Source organism: Empidonax traillii, unplaced genomic scaffold (assembly GCF_003031625.1).
Source record: "Empidonax traillii isolate 1590-97213 ecotype Southwest subspecies unplaced genomic scaffold, ASM303162v1 scaffold739:size655085, whole genome shotgun sequence".
NCBI classification, from domain to species: domain Eukaryota; kingdom Metazoa; phylum Chordata; class Aves; order Passeriformes; family Tyrannidae; genus Empidonax; species Empidonax traillii.
In genome coordinates this window covers 59296-80149 of record NW_020955932.1, presented here as the reverse complement: position 1 = coordinate 80149, position 20854 = coordinate 59296, and the positions used below count along the sequence as shown (strand labels likewise).

General features: G+C 38.9%; 1 protein-coding gene across 1 annotated transcript in view; it reads right to left on the bottom strand.

The window, feature by feature from the left end:
- Positions 1-20854, bottom strand: part of LOC114066123 (F-BAR domain only protein 2-like) — a 72359-nt gene that overhangs the window by 2683 nt on the left and 48822 nt on the right. The window contains exons 11-17 of the mRNA XM_027900562.1: positions 17732-17835; positions 13005-13134; positions 9876-9987; positions 6774-6929; positions 4497-4629; positions 3276-3475; positions 1009-1073 (exon numbers count right to left, since the gene is read on the bottom strand). Of these exons, the coding sequence (XP_027756363.1) occupies positions 1009-1073; positions 3276-3475; positions 4497-4629; positions 6774-6929; positions 9876-9987; positions 13005-13134; positions 17732-17835 (900 nt within the window). The remainder of the gene's footprint in view (positions 1-1008; positions 1074-3275; positions 3476-4496; positions 4630-6773; positions 6930-9875; positions 9988-13004; positions 13135-17731; positions 17836-20854) is intronic.

The following is a 20854-nucleotide window of genomic DNA, read 5'->3' as shown; positions in this document are numbered from 1 at the left end:
TTCAAAATTACTTTAAGTACACCTTTGTAGTCAATGCAAGACATAAAACCCCCCCAACATTATTGTTGGTCTCCTTTTCTTGTTCTTAAACAACACTTTTTTTGTCCTTACAAAATATGCTGGGAAATAAAGATTTAAACAGTGAATTAATGGAATAGTGAAAGTCAAGTATTTTTATTTATTTAAAACAACTAGTCAGTTGGAACTTCTAAGTGAGGAGGAAAGCTAGTAACTGAAATTTTACTAGGGTAAAAGCAGGAACTGATGAATGAAATTGTTTTATGCAGTGGCTTGTTCTTGGCCTAAAGTCCATTTCATTTTTTCAGTAGGTATTTCACAGTTTGGATAAATCGTAACTTCTTTCCACTGTGAGTATGGAAACTCATATATTCAAGTGCTTCAAAAAAACATTGCATCTGCAAAGGCTGCGAGGGCTGTGACATCACCTGGACCTCAGGGAAAGGCAGCTGGGCAGAGGACAACTATTGGTACCTTACAAAATGCTATATAAATTACAGTTCTCAGCAGATGTACACAGATTTTTTTTTCCTGGAGCTGTATAAGGTCAAAACAAAAAACCCTAAAAATGTTGGTTGAGAATCATCTATAGTTGAGTCTATCTCAGCATAGGACTCTTGGATTTTTTTCTTTTCCCCGGTTCTTCCACTTACCTCTTTCTACTTTATCTCAACTGTCAATGTATGGAAAATCAGAACATAGATGTTAAATGTATTTCTGTTTCAAGAACTGCTCATTTCCTTGCCCAGTCTAAAATCTGTTTTAGTGGCACTAGCTGCTTTCAAGGGTCTTCACTATTTTGCTTTTCATAATTTGCCAATATTTTTATATCTTACTGTTAATGGAATGTCTCGGGAGGAATTTGATAAGAAAGTGAACTGATAAAGAGGATACGGCAAGTGTAAACAGGCATGAGGACATAGAGACTAAAATGTTTACCTTTTTACTGTTATCATTTTTCTGTACAAGAAAACAAAACAAAATACTTACCTCCATTCTCAGACTTCTCAGAAATGCTAGATATTTTCCAATAAGCTTTCATCTGATCTGTATTCCTGTAAGACAATGGAAGATTAGTTATAAGCACCAACTTTTTTTTTTTCAGAATATTATTTCCCCAGATTTACACTGGCACCTTACAGACCTATAACCTACATCTCTCAGTGGAGGTTTATAAAAATATTTCATCATTTTAAGGTGAGTTTGTGGAAAACTATACAAAACAAAAAGGAAAACAGAAGGGTGCACCTGCATTGCCCCTGAGCTTGCAGCAGACCTCAGACATATATACCACCTTTTTATACAGTTAACACTGTTCTATGCCCAGGTTATGGCTGCACTTCACAACTCAAAACCCTCTGTGGTCTCAAAAGGTAAGGGCAGGCCAAACATGCTGGAAGCAGTTTGAAAGATGGGTCTTTGTGCTTCTTGATGATGGTATGAGGGGGAGCAATATTGTTTGCTATGTGAGACTCCTGGCTGTGTGAATTTTATTCCATTTCCATTCTAGTAAAACTAGTTGGCAGAAGTGACTCAGGGCTGAACTTAACTTCTGATGCTGTAATGGGACAGAAAAGCAAAGGGCTCCAAGCACCATAGTCTCTAAGCTGACAGGGCATTTTAACTCTGAGCACTTTGCAGCTGTTCTGTTAAAGTCAAGTCAACAACTTAAAGCTGTGAGCAGCATGAAGTGCTGATAGGTTTGAAACTGTCTGGTATTGGTATAGCAGGAGTGAAATGCTCACACAAGTAGCATAGATGGTAGTGGTTATTTGCAGGAGATTGAATCAGAAAATATTTATTCTTAAAAAAACCTCCACCCTCTAGACCAAGCATATAGCAGGAGACACATACTAGAGCTGCCTAGGACATGACTGTATTTTTTTGTCAGGTTTCAAGGCTCAAAATTCTAGCCTTGTGTAGTTGCCTAGGTAAAAGAAAGAATACACGAGGCTTGAGTCCCTTACTCTGATGAATCTGAAATGAAACTGTCATTAATCTTTCCAACTAACACTATGTGTTCTGGGTGGACATTCCTGCCCTCACTTAAGTTTCATTGCTGAGGGGTTTGTGGAAGAAGCCTGAGCAAGGAAGGGGGAGACTGGCTTCATCAAAAATTCTAGTCAAGTTGTGGAAGCAAGATACTGAACCTGCCCTTTCTCAGAATAAGCTTAAGGAAATTTGGTTAAAAGTATTGTTCCCTTGAAATACCAAGTCAAGAAAGATTCAGTCTTGGCAGGATTTTTTCCACTTAAAATAATACTGTATTACCACTTTGTCCAATTAACACATTTAAATGTACTGTTTCCAGAATCATCAGAACCTTTCTGATAAGTACACCTGGCTTATTTTATTTCTGAACCTCGCTTTATAAGGTAAATTGATCTATAAGTAATAAGGTTAACAAAGCCTGACCTCCCACAACTTGGTATTCTTTTCCCCTCTTAAACTTCATGTTAAAGACCCTCTTGTTCCTCTTGAAAATAAACAGTCCAGGAATAACATTACATCTCGGCAAGTGCCTACATGCTGCCAAACCATAGGCCCAGTGATTGAATTCTGCTCACCTTTTGCTCCAAGGATATTGCACTCTGCCTAGCCCTGCTACCCCATGCTTGTTTTCACAAACTTGTAGAAACATAATTATCTGAGACACATCTTACTTTCAAGTGCTGCTGTAAATGGTCTGCAGGCTTAGAAGGTGGGGCCAGATAGCTGTGAGTCAGATAATAATCAGCATGACACTTGAATTGAGAGACAATGCTACCTGGCTTACGCAGAGTTCTTCAGCTACTGAAGTTTGTTTTAAAACTATTTCAATTATAAGCTAATTTTTAAGCTAGAACAATCAATGCATTTCTTCTAATCTCTATATATCTTGATATATTTAATAATACACACATGCACATATATAATGGCTTTTAACCATTAGGATATTTCTGTTTCAAATCGTGTTATTAAAAATATCTATCCTGTCTACTGGCAAAAAGAAAGCAATCATTAGAAATTTCAGAAATGCTTGTATTCAGAAAGGTTTGTATTATTATGCAGTTGGAATGGGTGCATATAATCTCATTTTAGTCAATGTGAATTGGCTGTACATCATCTGCTTTGGACCAGAAAATGTCCTAAACATCTGGTACCATGTATTTTATCAAGAGGAAAAAAATTCTCTGTTTCTTCCAGTGACATTTTTCAGGATGACACTAATGAATACTCTGAAATGAATTTGAAATAATAAAAAGTATTACTATTACCATTTTGCAGGTGGAAGTGATTGCATGTTTGTTACTCCTCCATCTACTGGTACCACAACTTGCACATTAGACAGCATACTAGGCACATTCATAGACTCTGGATTATATTTATAATCCACTCTCACATCAGTAGTGCTAGCATTACATTTCCAGTAAGTTGCAAGATTCAAGGGAGTGGACTGGATGCCATTTGAAGATACCTGTAAAAGAATAAACCATTGAAAGCATCTTAATCAAAATATTCCTATTTTGGGCAGAATTAGGGAAAGATGGTAATAACTCTAAATCCCGACAAATTACCAACAGAACAATTGACCTCTGAGCCCTAAATCTCAGAATTCTGAAGACTGTTGTAGCCTAAAGTAATTCCTGGTTTGTTTGAGTTTTTTAATTAAATAATTTAAAAAGGGTTTGAAGTCTCTCTGGGCCATGAGGCTTCTTCCTGTTCTGGTTTTCATAAGTCAAAACAGTTTTGTTTTAGTCTTCAACTAGACCTTGTGACAGTGACCATCACCCTCTGGGCCTGGCTGTTCAGCCAGTTTTGAATCCCCCTTGCTGTCTGATAATCCAACCTATACTTCATCCGCTTCCCTATGAGGATGAGTGACAAAAGCCTTCCTGAAGTCTAGGCAGACAATATCCACTGCTCTCCCCTGATCTATCAGGCCAGTCGTTTCATCATAGAAGTTTATCATATTGGTCAAACTTTCCCTTGGTGACTACTCCCGATGACTTTCTAGACCTTCATGTGCCTGTAAATGATTTTCAGGATGAGTTGTTCCATGATATTGTGAGAGGTGATAACATTATGCGTTCTCATATATTACAGTTGATACGTTACAGCATCAAAAAATATGCAATTACAAAATCAAAATAGACTATAATTACAAACTCAAACAAACCCCCACCAAACCCCCAAATTCAAGAAAAACTTAACTTTGTTAACAAATAGTTAAAGTGTTTGAAGCTTGCACACGTAAATTGAACTGAAGTGTGACCAAACTGAAACAGGTCATGAATGAACATAAAGGCATAACCTGAATTCACTCAGCCTTGGCAGAATCAATGCACTGGAAACAGTGACATACCCAGAACTGGCTTAGATGAGGGATGGCAGTTCATCTGCATGCAAACAGGCAAATAACAATTCTTATAATTTCTATACAGATATGAAATCTGCCAGAGTTCCTTAAAAAAATTCAAAGGGAAAAAAGTGTTTACCTGATACTTTAAAACATCCACATTATAATAGGATGCAGATGGATTGTGCTCTGATAATTTCTTGAGGTAGACAATTATGGCTTGCATGTTCATCCAAAAATCCTTACTACTGGAGTCACTTTGTGACTGATCACTACAAAGAAAAAGAAAGATAGGAATCAAAAAACAACACTGAGTTTTATTATTTTGTATGTCTAAAAATTAAGACTAGATCTTTCCCCTTCTTCACTATTCCAAGCAAGAATTTGTTCTAATGCTTTATAACACATAATTGTACCTTCCTAAATATTAAAACAGATTACTGTTTGTTGTAGCTGGTAAAAATTCTCCTTCCAGGTTGTCAAGCAGTGAGTTTTCTCCACTGATGATCTGCATCCCAAGATGGAGTGAATGCCAAATTTGGATTTTACATTTAGTAATCAGGTGCCATGAGAATGTGTAGGAGGTGGGAATGAAAGTGGTGCTTGAAGAGGAATGTTATACAATTTGCGATAAATCCTAGAATCATAATTAGCTTTTGTTATGACATAGCTTCACTAATGCATTGAATTAAGATTTGTGCTGTATATTACCCCACTTTGACATATTTATAGAGAGCGCAAGCTTTCAAAATTTTTTCAGTTAAAAGTGATTTTCAAATTATTATAAAAAACTGTTTCTCAGATACTTATAGTTGCATTTAATCTTAGTAACAATTTATTATATAATTTCTATATGTAGGTAAGAGTGCATGACTACAGAAGCAAAATCCTGGTTGGGAGTTACTGGAGCATGAAAAGGTGTTTTGCAGCTCAAAAATATTTTCAGTTCTGGTGGCATCAGGTTTATTTTTTAATAAGGATGAAACTTTTAAGAAAACTGATTCAGAAGCAAAATTCAAATAACTTCAGAATCAGAGCTCCACAGGTCATCTGTGGATATATAGAAGAACTGCATCAATCCCTAAGGAGGCATGCAGAATGTGCATGCAGAATGAAAGCTGAAAAGAAGCATCTGGAACACAGTAAATATAACTGCAATGGGTTGAATGTGCTAGAACAGTGATTTACATACCAGTAACCTGTCCAATTTACTTAGAATTTGGTTGTTTTACATGAATTACATGAATTACAACATGAATTACAGTGTTGTCATGCATGCAATTTTCATTTTCAGTAAAATATATAAACACTTATAACAGAGGCCTTCCAAAATATAAACAAATTATACCAGTAACAAAATCCTTCTTCTTTCTCCTTCTGAAATTCTGACATCTCCACAAATATCAGTCACATTAAAAAGTTCCATCTCTATAAATACTAAGCAAATGATAGTCATTGTAGTATATGGTGAAAAGTCAAATTATTACCATATGGGTTTAACTTCATAAATATCCAGTACATGCATCCTTTTTAATTAGAGGTGAAGCATTACAGTACTCACACAAGAATGCTAGACATTTTGACTTTTTTCCAAAATATAACTTTTCAGTATAATTCACTGTCAGATACAGATCTTTTAAAATTTCAGTTATAAACTAAACAAAGAATGAGAAATTTAATTTTGAATCAATATTTCATTACATTATGAATTATCAAAATAATACTAAAGAATGGATGTATGTGGTTTGATTGTTTCAAAGAATTTTTCCAATAAATGAAATAGAAACTGCTCAGCTGAGACAGGTGTCTGCTTTTTTTTTTTTTTTGAAAAGATGTACAAATGCTGTGATTTCAACAATTATTCTACTCAACCAGCAGCTTTTCTTCTTAAGAATTCTCCTAAGCATGGTGCTATACACTTGAGAGATAAAGTTATGTAATGGATTTGATCTACGATAGAAATTATACAGCTTAAAACACGCACTAATAACTGACAAATTAAACCATTGTTATTACTGTATAAAGAAATCCATATGACAATGTTTCCTATTTTTGACAATTTTTCTCTGTAGTTATATTAGTTACATTGTTCATATAGTGATTAGAATTTTTTGTTTTGTTCTTGTTTTCAAATAGTTTATTAAACCATTTTATTTATAAAATGTGTGTAAAAAACACAGCTACATTTGCAAACTATTTTTTGTGGCTCCTGTTATATTCAGCATAAGTTTCAAGTCCAGTAATCACTGAAATTTTAAGTGGTAGCAGTGAAAAGAAACTGAGCTAAACAAGATTAATTCAGGAAATTATGTATAAGCAAATCAACAAGACTGTAGAGAATTCTGATTTATATATACAACAATTCACATTTTAAAAATCATGTAGTTTACTATTATATTAAAGAAAAATACAAAACCTGTATACAAGTTGTGCATTTGGAAGAATCTGCTCTAGTTTGCTTGTGTTTTTTACCCTGAAGCAGAGCACAGCTGAAGATGGTTTGCTGGTGAAGACTTTAATAATCCCACTTGGGAATGATAATGTCATATCACCAGTAATCTTCACAATACATCTAGAAGAGAATGAAAACATCAGTTTTATTGCACTTCATTTGCTGTCTAGTTTTAATACTAATTTTAAATCAATCATACTTTTACAATCTGATGAGCTGATTTCAAAACAGAAAACTGGCAGACTCGGCAATGTGCACTTCCAGCCCAGAAAACCAACTGTGTCTGGGACTGCATCAAGAGGTGTGACCAGCAGGTCAGGAGAGGGGATTCTGCCCCTCTACTCCACTCTTGTGAGACCCCACCTGAGTACTGCATCCAGTTCTGGGGTCCCCAACACAAGAAAAATGTGGACCTGTTGGAGTCCAGAGGAAGACATGAAGATGCTCTGAGGGCTGGAACACCTCTGCTGTGGAGATAGGCTGGAAGAGTTGGGGTTGTTCAGCCTGGAGAAGAGAAGGCTCTGGAGAGACCTTCCAGTACCTAAAGGGGACTGGTCATAAGCTTAAGTAGGGTAGGTTTAGATTAGGAAGAAATTCTTTACTGTGAGGGTGGTGAAGTACTGTAACTGGATGTCCAGAGATGTGGACTCCCCATCCCTGGAGGTGTTCAAGGCCAGGTTGTATGGGGTTCTGAGTAACCTAGTCTAGTAGGTGTCCCTACACATGGCAGAGGGGTTGGAACTAGATGACCAGTTTTTTCAAATATATATAATAGCAAAAGACAATGTAGAAATAACACTGTCCCATTACAGGATGAGGATGGTCACCTCACAAACAGGGACAGAGACAAGGCAGAGGTGTTTAATGCTTTCTTTGCCTCTTTTGTCAACACAGATGAGGGACCAAGGGGGCCTCAGTGCCCTGAGCAGGAGGACCATGAATGTGAGAATGATCAACTCCCAGTCAACACTGAACTTGTGAGGGATCTGCTGCTCCAGCTGGATCCCTATAAATTAATCCATGATGAGATTCTCAAAGAGCTGGTTGATGTCATTGCAAAACCTCTCTCAATGATTTTTGAGTGGTCTTGGGAATCCGGAGAGGTCCAGGCTGAATGGAAGCTGATGAACCTTGCACCGATTTTCAAGAATGGTAAGAAGGAAGACCCCAGAAACTACAGGCCTGTTGGTCTCACTTCAGTGCCCAGTAAAATCATGGAGAAAATTATTCTGGGAGGTATTGAAAAACACCTGAAAGACAATGCAGTCTTTGGTCACAGCCAACACGGCTTCATGACAGGAAAGTCCCGCTTGTCAAACCTGATTTCCTTCTGCGACAGAGTAACCCACCTAGTTGATCTAGGAAAGTCAGTCGATAAAATGTTATCAGACTTCAACAAAACTTTTGATACTATTTCTCACAGTTTCCTTCTGGACAAAATGTCCAGCACACAGCTGGATAACCATGTTATGCGCTGGGTGAGCAACAGGCTCACAGGTCAAGTAAAAGAGTTATGGTGAATGGGGTAACATCAGGCTGGCGACCTGTCACTAGGGGGATTCTGCAGGGCTCCATCTTAGGCCCTGTGCTCTTCAACATCTTCATTAACAACTTGGACATAGGACTCAAAGGAATACTAAGTTTGGCAATGACACTAAATTGGGAGGAGCTGTCTACTCCCTCAAGGGCAGAGAGGGCCTGCAGAGAGACCTCAACAAATTAGAAAGATGGGCAATCACCAACTGTATGAAGTTTAACAAGGGAAAGTGCCGGATTCTGCACCTCAGACAGGGCAACACTGGATGTACATACAGACTGGGGAATGAGATGCTGGAAAGCAGTGCTTCAGAAAGGCACCTCGGGGTCCTGGTAGATGGCAAGTTGAATATGAGTCAGCAGTGTGCCCTGGCAGCCAGGAGGGCCAACCGTGTCCTGGGGTGCATCAGGCAAAGCATCACCAGCCAGTCAAAAGAGGTGATTATCCCACTCTACTCTGCACTGGTACAGCCTCACCTCAAGTACTGTGTGCAGTTTTGATCACTGCAAGATAAGAAAGACATTAAGCTATTAGAGAGCATCCAAAGGAGGGCCACAAGGATGGTGCAGGGTCTGGAGGGGAAGGCATTGAGGAGTGGTTGAGGTCACTTGGTTTGTTCAGCCTGGAGAAGAGGAGACTGAGGGGAGACCTCATTGCAGTCTTCAACATCCTCATGAGGGGAAGCAGAGGGGCAAGTATTAATCTCTTCATTCTCATGACCAGTGACAGGACTTGAGGAAATGGCATGAAACGGAGTCAGGGGAGGTTTAGGTTGGATATCAGGAAAAGGTTTTTCACCTAGAGAGTGGCTGGGCACTGGAACAGGCTCCCCAGGGAAGTGGTCACAGCACCAAGCCTGTAAGAATTCAAGAACCATTTGAACAATGCTTTCAGGCACATGGTGGAATTATTGGGGTGTCCTGTGCAGGGCCAGGATTTGGAGTCAGTGATCCTGATGGGTCCCTTCCCACTCAGCATATTCTATGATTCTATGATCTTTAACATTCCTTCCAACCCTAACAATTCTATGATTCTAAAATCAATTTCAAATGATGGCAATGTTGCACCATGACAACGTATTATCACTTTTAACTTGGAAATCAGAGGAAATAAGAAAAATGTTTAGCTGGTTAAGCATACAGTAGTATGGGTGGTTATTTTTCAGGCTTTGAAAACATGGCACAACTATGCTTAGGCAAGGCCTAAGTAGCATATCAAACAATGTGACAGAGGGAATGAGGTACTCTTAAGCTGCCCAAATTTACATATAGCACCTACCTGACTATAATAGAAACCCTTCTCATTTTCAGTGTTCTCACTGAACACATTCTTGTAAAGCAGGGATATATGAACTGCTAGTTGGATGCAGGCCAATAGAGAGTGATAAGTCACTGCTGTCACTTAGAGGAAAAAAACCCATGAATCAGCCTTCTAATGTATATGCATTTTCCTCCAAAATATTAAAAGTACAACCAGTGCATTTTTTATTGGAACTTATTACATTCAAAACAATTTACTATTTAACTAACTTTGTGGGATCTGCTCCTTTAAAGTAGGCGTTAACAGACTCAGTAAGGGCTACTGCAACAGGCACGGTATCCTGGTTTCCAAGTCTGACAGGACTGGGACCACGTGAAACACCTAGAATACATACAGTGTATAGGTTTAATTTTCAAAAAGCTTAGCAATAGATTTCAGAATGGTTGACTACACTTGTTATTTTTACAAGGGGTTACTACCATCATGATCACAGCAGAATCTGAAGTATTACTTGAAAAGCATGTAGAAAAATATAAACATAGTATAGTACAATCACACCATCAAAACACTGCTTAACAGCCTAGAAAAACAGGACTATCAATATGACATTTTGTAAATAGGCAGACACAAGGAAATACATATGGAACATATACATAGGAACACTGCATTAAAATGGTTACTGATGAAACTGAAGTCAACAGATCCAAAGAAAATTAGATGTTAACTACAATACTTTAAAAGAAGTCCCTACTGTATGCTTATAGTATGGAAAAATGTATGATAAAAACAGTCACAGAAATGCTAAGAATTCAGTTGGGTTACATATGAACATAAATGCAGATACATTAATATTACTCAACATAAGTGAACTGTTGAACATTCTTTAACTATTTCAGCCAACAAAGATTACAATTCCCAAGTAGAAATTGTTGGAGAAGTATTTTGCAAAGTTTTTCATAGTAAACATTCTGGGAGTACCTTGGAGGTACCTGGAAATACATATCAGTTTACAAGAAAAATAATCACCAGGCCTACGTCAGCCTTCACAGATGTCTGTGCCTACACAACAAAGTTGCAATGCATAGCTATAAAAAATAACTCAGACCTCAGCTAAGGCTTTTTGAAATGATTGAAGTGTCAATTGCAAATTGACAAAACTAGTTGTCATGGGATTTTACTTTTCTGTAGTGTTTTATATGTGTACTGAATATAAAAGACAATACTTGAAGTTCTATCTTTTAGTGCGATAGTGTAGTGGAGAGTATCTTACTAATTTTTTTGTACCACTGGTGAAACAGCCTGTATCATATGCCTGCTGCAAGCTCTCAGAAGGACAGGATGTCACAGAGCTGTGCCAAGGCAGACTCATGGTATCTCAGGCCACAGTCCAGCTCACAGGTCTAGTTCTAGGACCTTCAGTAGCACCAGCAAAAAACCAAAGTATTTCAAGCAAAAATACATGTTATACATGTTAAACAATTTTTTAAAACCCGTTGCAAATGAAAACAAGGCTAAAAGAAACTCAATTATGCATGTCTACATTTGGAAGAAGATAATTATAGTTAACTCTCCATTATTCAGAACAAATGGGGTAAGGGAAACACTGGATTGTGCGAAAGCCAAAAGAGTACAGACAATAATGCAGAGTATATCCTCATGCCCCAAAATCATTCAGCCATCTGCACTGCCTTTTCCAGCTCTCCAGAACTATTTAATTCATACAATCACTGCAGATGAAACTGGCCTTGTTTATTTTTGCTAGGCCAGGTTAATAACCATGTCAAACCGTGGTGTCAGCGCACACCTCACCTCCCCCTTTACCTCACAATTTCGCTCTGTCACTGTCTCCAATAACACATACAGACCTGAGGCTATTGATGCTGTTGCCGCGAATTTCTAGTTCCTTGGCACCAGTGCTGAGGCCTGAAGAGGTGAGCCTGGATGGACTCTGGCAACCAAAATATCAGTTATCTTTCTATGATGCTTCTCAGCATTTGAGAAACTGGTGGACACTGAACTGTGCCAGCATTTCAACAGCTAAGGCTAGACAGAGTTTACTAGCTTTGGTCCTGCACAGGGTGGAAACAGCTGCATTGCTTTCAATGCAGAATTCCTGATAGAAGCTGTGCAGATGCTCTTCTGAGGTTCTGAGCCTGGGTGAGGAATCCTTGACATCAGTAACATTCATACCTGAGTGTTAATTCAAGAGTCTGATTTAACTTGGGACTAAAGTGGTAATAGTGTTCAGGAACGCAGTACTTCAAATCTACTACAGAAACAAGTTAAAATGTCTTAAACACACACACTCTCCCCGCCCAAATAATCCCCCTCTCCCATCCCAAAAGTCTCCTTGTATTTTTTCTGAAATTAGTGGCAGGACAGGAAGACTGATTTGTTTTTCATCTTCCTCTCTATTGTTGGGTTGGTTGTTTTACTAAACATCTCTGTTTAGCTTATATACTTCAGTAACTTGAAGAAAAAGGTTCATTAGTGTCATAGTTCCAATTTTAGCAAGGAATTTTTCTGCACTTCCAGTGATCCAACAGCGCCACCTGGTGACTACTATAGGACACTACAAGTTCTGCATCTCCAGGGACCCAACAGCGCCACCTGTTGACTGTGGTTGGAATTTCACCAAAGGGTGCAAAAAATTGAACTGTTCACTGTTCCTTTTGCCGGTTTATCGGTTTGTTCTTGAAGGGGTTATTTGTGGGTATAGGAGTGTTGTTTGGTTGTTTTACTTGTGTGTTTGTCTTTTTTTTTTTTTTGGTGTCTGTTAATACACACATACTTTTAATAAAGGGCTGTTATTTTTCCTTTTCGATAATTCGTTCTCCTACTTCAATTGGAACCTTTTAATTTTGGATTTATAATTGCTTAGAGAGAAAAACTTGGGTCTTTTTCTCCTAACCCATCCTCAGCAAAAGACCCTTGTCTCATTTAAACTGGGACAATTAGTTTCACGTTTTTGGAAACTGCAATTGCAGAATAACAAAATAATAACATAAAAATAACTCAATTTTGTGACCATTTATATTAATTCAAATTTTTCAGTATCCAAAAATACTTCTGTACATATACAATAACATCTTTTGAACAAATATATAACATTGTGCTTGATGAATAGACAGCACACTAAAAACAAAATAATGGAATATTTTAATTTTGAAAAATATTTCACTTAGGAACATGCCCTAATTGGATCTATGGTCTAATCTAGTGAAATCCACTGTCCTGTCTCTCAGGTCATTTAGAAGTAGGTATTGCAAAGAATGCTTGAAGTACCTAGACTGAACTCACATATGGAACAACTAACTCCAAGGAATCTTTTTCCTAACAAGTGGAACTCAGTGGCAGAATGTGACCATTTCTAAAATGAATTAAAATGGTTAACTTACCAACTGCAGGTGTGTTTGCTGCACTGAGGGAAGCAGAAGAGGATATTGAAGAAATGCTCTCTGCATGTGCCAAGGGAGCTGCAGGTGGTGAACTTGAGTCAGAGGCCAATGGAGGGCTGAATGGCCTAGACTTAACACAAGAGATTGCAAGAGTATTACAGAGACAGAAAGTGGTTTTAAAAAGATGAAAAAAGACTGTAAATAGTTCTTCATTTCATTCCCAAATCAATTCAGTTGTGTTTCTAAACATCTTTCTTTTAATGCTTTATCTATTCTAGCTTTAATGTTAAACAGAGAACCCACATTTTCTATGGGAATCAATCCCATTATTTCAGACCTTATAATTATTAATTTTTTTTGCTTGGCTAGGTAAGTCTAATGTATTTGATTATGTAACAGCCTGTCAATAATTGTGCTGTAACACAGTAGCAAAGCCTAACCCTATAGCCATGTGTATGTGTGAAGCAAATGTGGACTTTTGGAGCTAAAGGAGAGACACTAACAAAATGGAAGTGAGTCCAGCAGAGGGCAACTAAAGTAGTTGAGAACTGGAGGAGATGAGAGAGAAGGAGAGGCTGAAGGACTTGGGTTTATTCATCCTGGAGAAGAGAAGCCTAAGAAGGGATCTACTAGTAGTCTTTCACTAGCTACAAAGATGGAACCAGGCTCTATTCAGAGGTGCAAGAGCTATAAGAAAGGAAATTTCAGCTGAACATAGGGAAGAAATTCCTTCTTGTAACCTTGTGGTTTAAGTCCTGGGACAGGTTGCCCAAAGATGTTGAGAGATCTCCCTATCTGAAGATTTTCAAAACTCAGCATGTCTCTAAGCAACCTGATGCAATTTTGAAGTTGGTCCTTCTCTGAGCAGAAGATTGGTCTAGAGGAGATCTTCATAAGTCCCTTCCACCTTAAATCTGTGGATAGTTTTATGACCCATTTAACTGTTAAGGTATTAATTTCAAATAACTAATGAACAATTTGGGATTAACCTATCTAAAAGGTACTGGAACTCCTGAAGCATCTGTGTTGGTTGGGTAATTTTTACTTTTTTTTTTGTTGTTCTATCACACTTGCCACTGAGTATATGACTTTTATATGGATTGCGAGAATTGTAAAAGGAGGCGACATGTAATGAAGACAACTCGCAATCTTTCACTTACATCCAGATAATCTCCAATTTCTAAAACGTAACTTTTTGCAGAATCATACTTTATAGAACAAACATACTTTATAGAACAATACCAGCTAAATTCTTCTCTTTAATTTTGATGATATCAAGAACATATTTCTTGGTCTAAGAGCAATTACTCCAATTTTATATTGGAATGAGAAAATAATCTCTAAATGAACCCTACTCTGACCTTATACCATTACAGAAAAGCAAAAGTGTTAAACAATGTTTCAGTTTTGTTAAAGCATAAGACCAGATTTTTTTTTTCCCATAACAAGAATATGGTGAAAGTATCTTGCTACTTTGAAAGACAATAAGAGGATCTTACTACAGTAAAATTTTTCCAAGTAAGTAAGTCAAATGAAACTCAAAGAATCATAATATTCATAGAAGACAATAAGCATGGCTTGGCTTGATATGCTGTCTGGGTATTTGCATTCTTTGCCACATTCCTTATCAACACATGGACCTGCACTGCAAGCAGTGAGCAGACATGGAAGCAGCGTGCAACCTATCACTGTCCGGATGGGCAGTTGCTGCAATCTGTCGCCTCCCTTCTTGACCAACCAGCACCAAGGGCAGGGTGAAGTCATAGCAAGGCTACTTGTATCAAAACATTACTGATAAAGACCTACCTAATAACACTCATTCCCCAAAGCTTTGGTGATATCCCTAAATCAATTGAGTTTTGTTAATTATTTCACTAGTATTTCATATTTTGAAAATTTTAATCCTACACATATGTTAACCTTTAATTTTCAAGCTATTGATTTGTTCAATTAAAAACATTCAGTTGATGCAAAATTTATGTTTTGGATCTTTTTAGTTCAGTTAAGAATTATTACGTTATAGTAACATGTTTATCATGAACAACTTCATGCCTATCTGGCAATAGTGAAAATCTGAGTATGTGATTCCCTTAACATTGCCTAGAAAGTAACTCCACTGTAAGTGTATAGTGGTTTAACCCCATCTGGCAACTACCACACAGCTGCTCCTTCATCCCCCCTGCCCCCAGTGGGGAGGAGAATTGGAAAGGAAAGGTAAGCCTCAGGGGTTGAGATAAGAATTTATTGGGTTTGTTTGACAAGGTTTTGGTAGTGGAAGGAGGGGGGGGGCTACAGAGGTGGTTTCTAGTGAGAAGCTGCTGGAAGCTTCCCCCATGTCTGACAATGTCAGCCGGCTGCAAGACAGACACACCTCTGGGCAAGGCTGAGCCAATCAGAGATCATAGTAACACCTCTGAGATAACATATTTAAGAAGGGAAAAAGTTATTGCGCAGAAGAAAATTGCAGCCAGAGAAGAGAGGAGTGAGAATACGTTAGAGAAACAACTCTGCAGTCACAAGGTCAGTGAAGAAAGAGGGGAAGGAGTTGTTCCAGGTACTGGAGCTGAGATTCCCCTGCAACCTGTGGTGCAGACCATGGTGAATCAGGCTGTCCCCCTGCAGTCCATGGAGGTCCATGGTGGAGCAGAGATCCACCTGCAGCAGATCCAAACCACCAGAGGACCCCAGGCCAAAGCAGGTAGATGGCAGAAGGAAGCTGTGACCCTGTGGGAAGCTCACACTGGAGTAGGCTCCTGATAGGACCTGTGGCCACATGGAGAAGGAGCCCATGCTGGAGTAGCTATGCTGGCAGGACTTGTGACACTGTGGAGGACCCATGCTGGAGCAGCCTGTTCCTGAATGACAGCACCCTGTGGAAAGGGACCCATGCTGGAGCAGGGGAAGGAGTCCTCCCCATGAGGGGGAAGGAGAGGCATAAACAACATGTGATGACCTAATTGTAACCCCCATTACCTGTCCCCTTGTGCTGCTGAGGAAGAGGAGTTAGAGATTGGGGAATAAAGTTAAGCCCGAGGAGGAGGGAGGAGTGGGGAGAAGGTGTTTTTAACATTTGTTTTACTTATTATCCTGCTCTGATTGGATTGGTAATACATTCAATTACTTTCCCGAAGTAGAGTCTGTTTTGCCTGTGATGGTAATTGATGAGTGATCTCTCCCTGTCCGTATCTCAACTCATGAGCCTTTCATTATATTTTCCCTCCTCTCTCCAGTTAAGGAGGGGAGTGATAGAGAGGTTTTGGTGGGCACCTGGCATCCAGCCAGAGTCAATCCACCACAAAGAACAATTTATTAATTGAAAAAAACTCCCAAAAAGATAAAAACAATATAATAATAATAGTAAGACAGGGGAGGAGAGAGACATTAACAGAAACCAAGAGAAACAAGTGATGCACAATACAGTTGCTCACCACTCACTGATTGATGCCCAGCCCAGCCCCAAGCAGTGATCGACCCCTCCCAGCCAACTCCCCCCAGTTTATATACTGCGCATGACATTCTATGGTGTGGAATATCTCTTTGGCCAGTTCGGGTGAGCTGTCCCAGCTGTGCTCCTTCCCAGCTTCTTCTGCAGCTCCTCACTGGCAGAACATGAGACACTGAAAAGCCCTTGACTCAGGGTAAGCATGGCTCAGCAACAACCAAAACATCAGTGTGTGTAACAACCAGATAATATAGAAATGCCAAAAATAATGTTCCTCCATTGTTTCTGCCTGTCAAAACTTCCTGCCAAAAATCCTCTGTCAGCTTTCTGCCAGAAGTTCTCACCAGAGCTTCCTGCTGGAGTTTTCCTGCCAAAAGATCCTTCTATTGTTTATGGTTATCGTGTCTCTTCAAACATCTGAATAGGGCTACGTGCCAAGAAACCATGTCCTTTGAACACTATAAAAGTTGAGGAAAAATTTTGGAAAATCAGGGAGAGGAAAGGGAGAGAGAACTCTTTATCATAGCCGAGAATCTCTCCCCACCTCCCCCTTACCTTTTCTCCACCACTGCATGTTGCCTGTCTGCCACCAGAGACTGGAACTCTGCTGGCCTGGAGAAGAACTGAGACCCACTGTGCCACATGCGTGAGTTATACCTTATCCTTCTACCCTGACCATATTTCTGACGGCTGAAAGGTGCTGCTGAATCGGGACCCTGCATGGCTTGGGACACGGTTCAAGGTGAGGAGTGAATCCTGATTGCATTCCAGAGTACTAAAGCTGCTAAGACACCAACACCCCCCCCCCCCCCCCCCCCCCCCCCCGGCTAAAGAAATAACATCAAAAAGCAGCAGAGACAGTAAAAAAAAGGCAGAAACTGATTCTACACACACACACCAGCTCGGCGGAAAGGTAGTTTTGGTGGTATCTTTCCTATGTTTCTAGAAGTAATCTTATCTTTTTCCAACCTTTTCTTATTTTTTCCTCCATCTCTTTGCATCTTTTAGCAATTAATAAAATTAGTTTTTGGTATCAACAGATAACTTGTGTGAGTTTTAATTTTGCTCAGGGGAATATTTGAATCTGAAGTTCTTTCTGCAACATTTAAGCAGATTGTAACAGTGTGTTACCAGTATTATTCTCCTAGGGAATCCAAAACAGCACCGTGCCAGCTACTGAGAAGAAAATGAACTCTGATCCCAGCTGAAACCAGGACACCGTGTAAATTACATATCTGAAATTGAGTACAATGGAGAATTAAAAAACCCAACAATCAATACATACTATTTCATTAATTCCACTAAGTTTCCCTGTAGACAATTTTGATGTTGAAGCAGGCCTTGGAGGGTGTACAATGGTGCCTACAGAAAGATGATTTATGGGTCTCGCTGAAAGAAAGTAAATTTAAGAAAATCAATATTAGAAAAGTCATACAAATATGTACTCACTTGAACAGAATAACTGGAAATTATGTTTCTATTAAAAGTTCCTATTTTACAAGCTCCATTTTGTAAAATTTACCACTAATCATAAATGTTTTAAAATAGGACCATGTGATACCCTGAAAAATGACTCTAAAAATGGCATCATGAGCTTCCTCATTCCTCTTGAATGATTTTATACCAACTATTCTCAAAGGTTTGAGCTTAAAAAGATGGTTTTACTCAAGTTCCCTTTTGTGTATAGTCTATATGGATTCAGAATACAGGACAGTCTTTCATGTCTAACCACAAATGGATAATTCAGTGGAAAGTCATAATTGGTTCTGGCTGACAATAGCATAACTGTTTACATCAAATTATATCCTCTGAAATCCCACTGGCTTCAATAAGTATACACCAACAAAACAGATAAATTACTCTGTTGATTGCAGGAACACAGTAACTCCATGTTATCTCTTAACCAAGCTATGAGAAGTCAAAAGCAGTTAAAAAAATACTGCCCTCATATCCTTCTAAACCTAACAGACACAACTAACAGATAGTGGCAACAGTACAAAGATGCTACTTTTACATAGTTACTTTTCCAAATAGAACTGTACTTCAAAATAAATGTTAGATGCCAGCCAATGAGTATGACAGATCTAAAATTAATTTCAAAATAGACTGAAACCCTAATATATGACTATGTCATTCGAGCACATCCTATCATCTCCCTCAAATTATTGTGGATGGTTCTTCTTTAATCAAATCAATTAATTTTATTTAAAAATATAACTTTGAAGTACGGAATTTTCTTAGGAATTCAGCATAACTCTGCCTTAATTCAAGTATTGTAGTTTTATCACTTACTTGGGAAGAAACAAATTAGGCTAATACTGACCATATCCACCTTAAGAGCTGCAAACTCAAATGTTCCCAAGTAAATTCCCTTCTGAAATGTCAGTCATTCCTTTAAAATTCTTCTTATGCCCAGGAAGACAGTGCATGCAAACCATTAAGTAGTCTGATGCAGTATCATAGGTATTTAGTGAGTTATGACCCACTTGCCCAAATGCACTTTGGCCTATAAGTATGTAACATTACCACAATATCATCCACACTTCAAAATACTGTGTGTTAAAAAGGAATAGTTTCAAATCCCAATTATTTAACTTTATTTAATCTGAAAACATCTATACATTCCTATTTCTACAAAAACAAAGCTCTCAACAGTTGAGAAAAAACAATGCTTGTAATTAGTTTGAATTTTTTTATTTCAAGCAGCATATTTATTTCATTGTGCTTGCTTTAAATGAAGTTGGTGCTAACAAGCAGTTTAGTACATTCTAAGTAAGAATCATGGAATCATTTAGGTTGAAAAAGACCTCCAAGATCATCAAGTCCAACCATTAACCTAGAACTGCCAAGTCCACCACTAAACCATGTCCCCAGGTGCCACATCTACATGGTTTTTAAATCCCTCCAGGGATGATGACTCTACCACTGCCTGTCCCAATGCTTGACAACCCTTTCAGTGAAGAAATTTTTCCTAATATCCAACTTAAACATCCCCTGGTGCAACTTGAGGTCATTTCCTCTTGTCCTGTCACTTGTTACCTGGGAGAAGAGACCAACCCCCTCTATGGAGCCTTCCTACCTTTTAGCAGGTCAACACTCCCGCCCAACTTGGTGTTGTCTGCAAACTTGCTGAGGGCACACTCGGTCCCCTTGTCCAAATCATTGATAAGAATATTAAACAGAACAGGCCCCAATACCGAGCCCTGGGTAATCTCACTTGTGACTGGTCACCAGCTGGATGCAGCACCATCCACCACCTGTCCAAGACATGGGCTGCAGCTTCTCCAGGAGAATTCTGTGGTAAACAGTGTCAAAGGCTTTACTGAAGCCCAGATAGACAACATCCACAGCCTTTCCCTCATGCACTAAGCAGATCACCTTCCATTAAAAAGAGATCAGGTTAGTCAAGCAGGTCCTGCCTTTCCTAAACCCGTGCTGGTTGGGCCTGATCCCCTGGTTGTCTTGCATGTGCCACATGATGGCACTCAATATGATCTGCTCCATAACCTTCCCTGGCACTGAGGTCAGACTGACTGGTCTGTAGTTTCCTGGATCCTCCTTCTGGCCCCTCTTTAGATGGGCATCACATTTGGTAACTTCCAATTAACTAAGACCTCCCTGGTTGACCAGAACTGCTCATAAATGTTTGAAAGTGGTTTGGTGAGCTCTTCTGCCAGCTCCCTCTACCCTTGGGTAGATCCCATCTGGTCCTATAGACTTATGTGGGTCTAAGTGGCATAGCAGTTTACTGACCATATCCCCATGGATTATGGGGGCTGTCTCTGTCTTCCAGCTCAGGGTTCTGGGTACCCTGAGAACAATTGGTTTTGTAATTAAATATATATATATGTATATATAAAATTTATCCTTAAATGTGTTACAAATGTGGATCCAGTAGCCATCTTATCTGGATATCTAATTGAGAAAGAGACAATCTAATGAATTCTGTAATCTAGATTTGTTATAAAACATAACTTTTAAGGAATATGAAGTGGAGGAATAATAAGTTGCACTTAAAACCCTAATGGTTACATAGAATCATAGAATCATAGAATCATAGAATAGATTGGGTTGGAAAAGACCTCCAAGATCATCAAGTCCAACCCCTGATCCAACTCCAATTACTATAGCATGGCACTAAGGGCCACATCCAATCTCTGCTTAAAAACCTCCAGGGATGGTGAATCCACCACCTCTCTGGGTAGGCTGTTCCAATGCTTGATTACCCTCTCTGTAAAGAATTTCTTCCTAACATCTAACCTAAACCTCCCCTGGCAGAGCTTGAGCCCATGTCCCCTTGTCCTGTTGTCGGTTGCCTGGGAGAAGAGACCAACCCCCACCTGGCTATAACCTCCCTTCAGGTAGTTGAAGAGAGTGATGAGGTCACCTCTAAGCCTTCTCTTCTCCA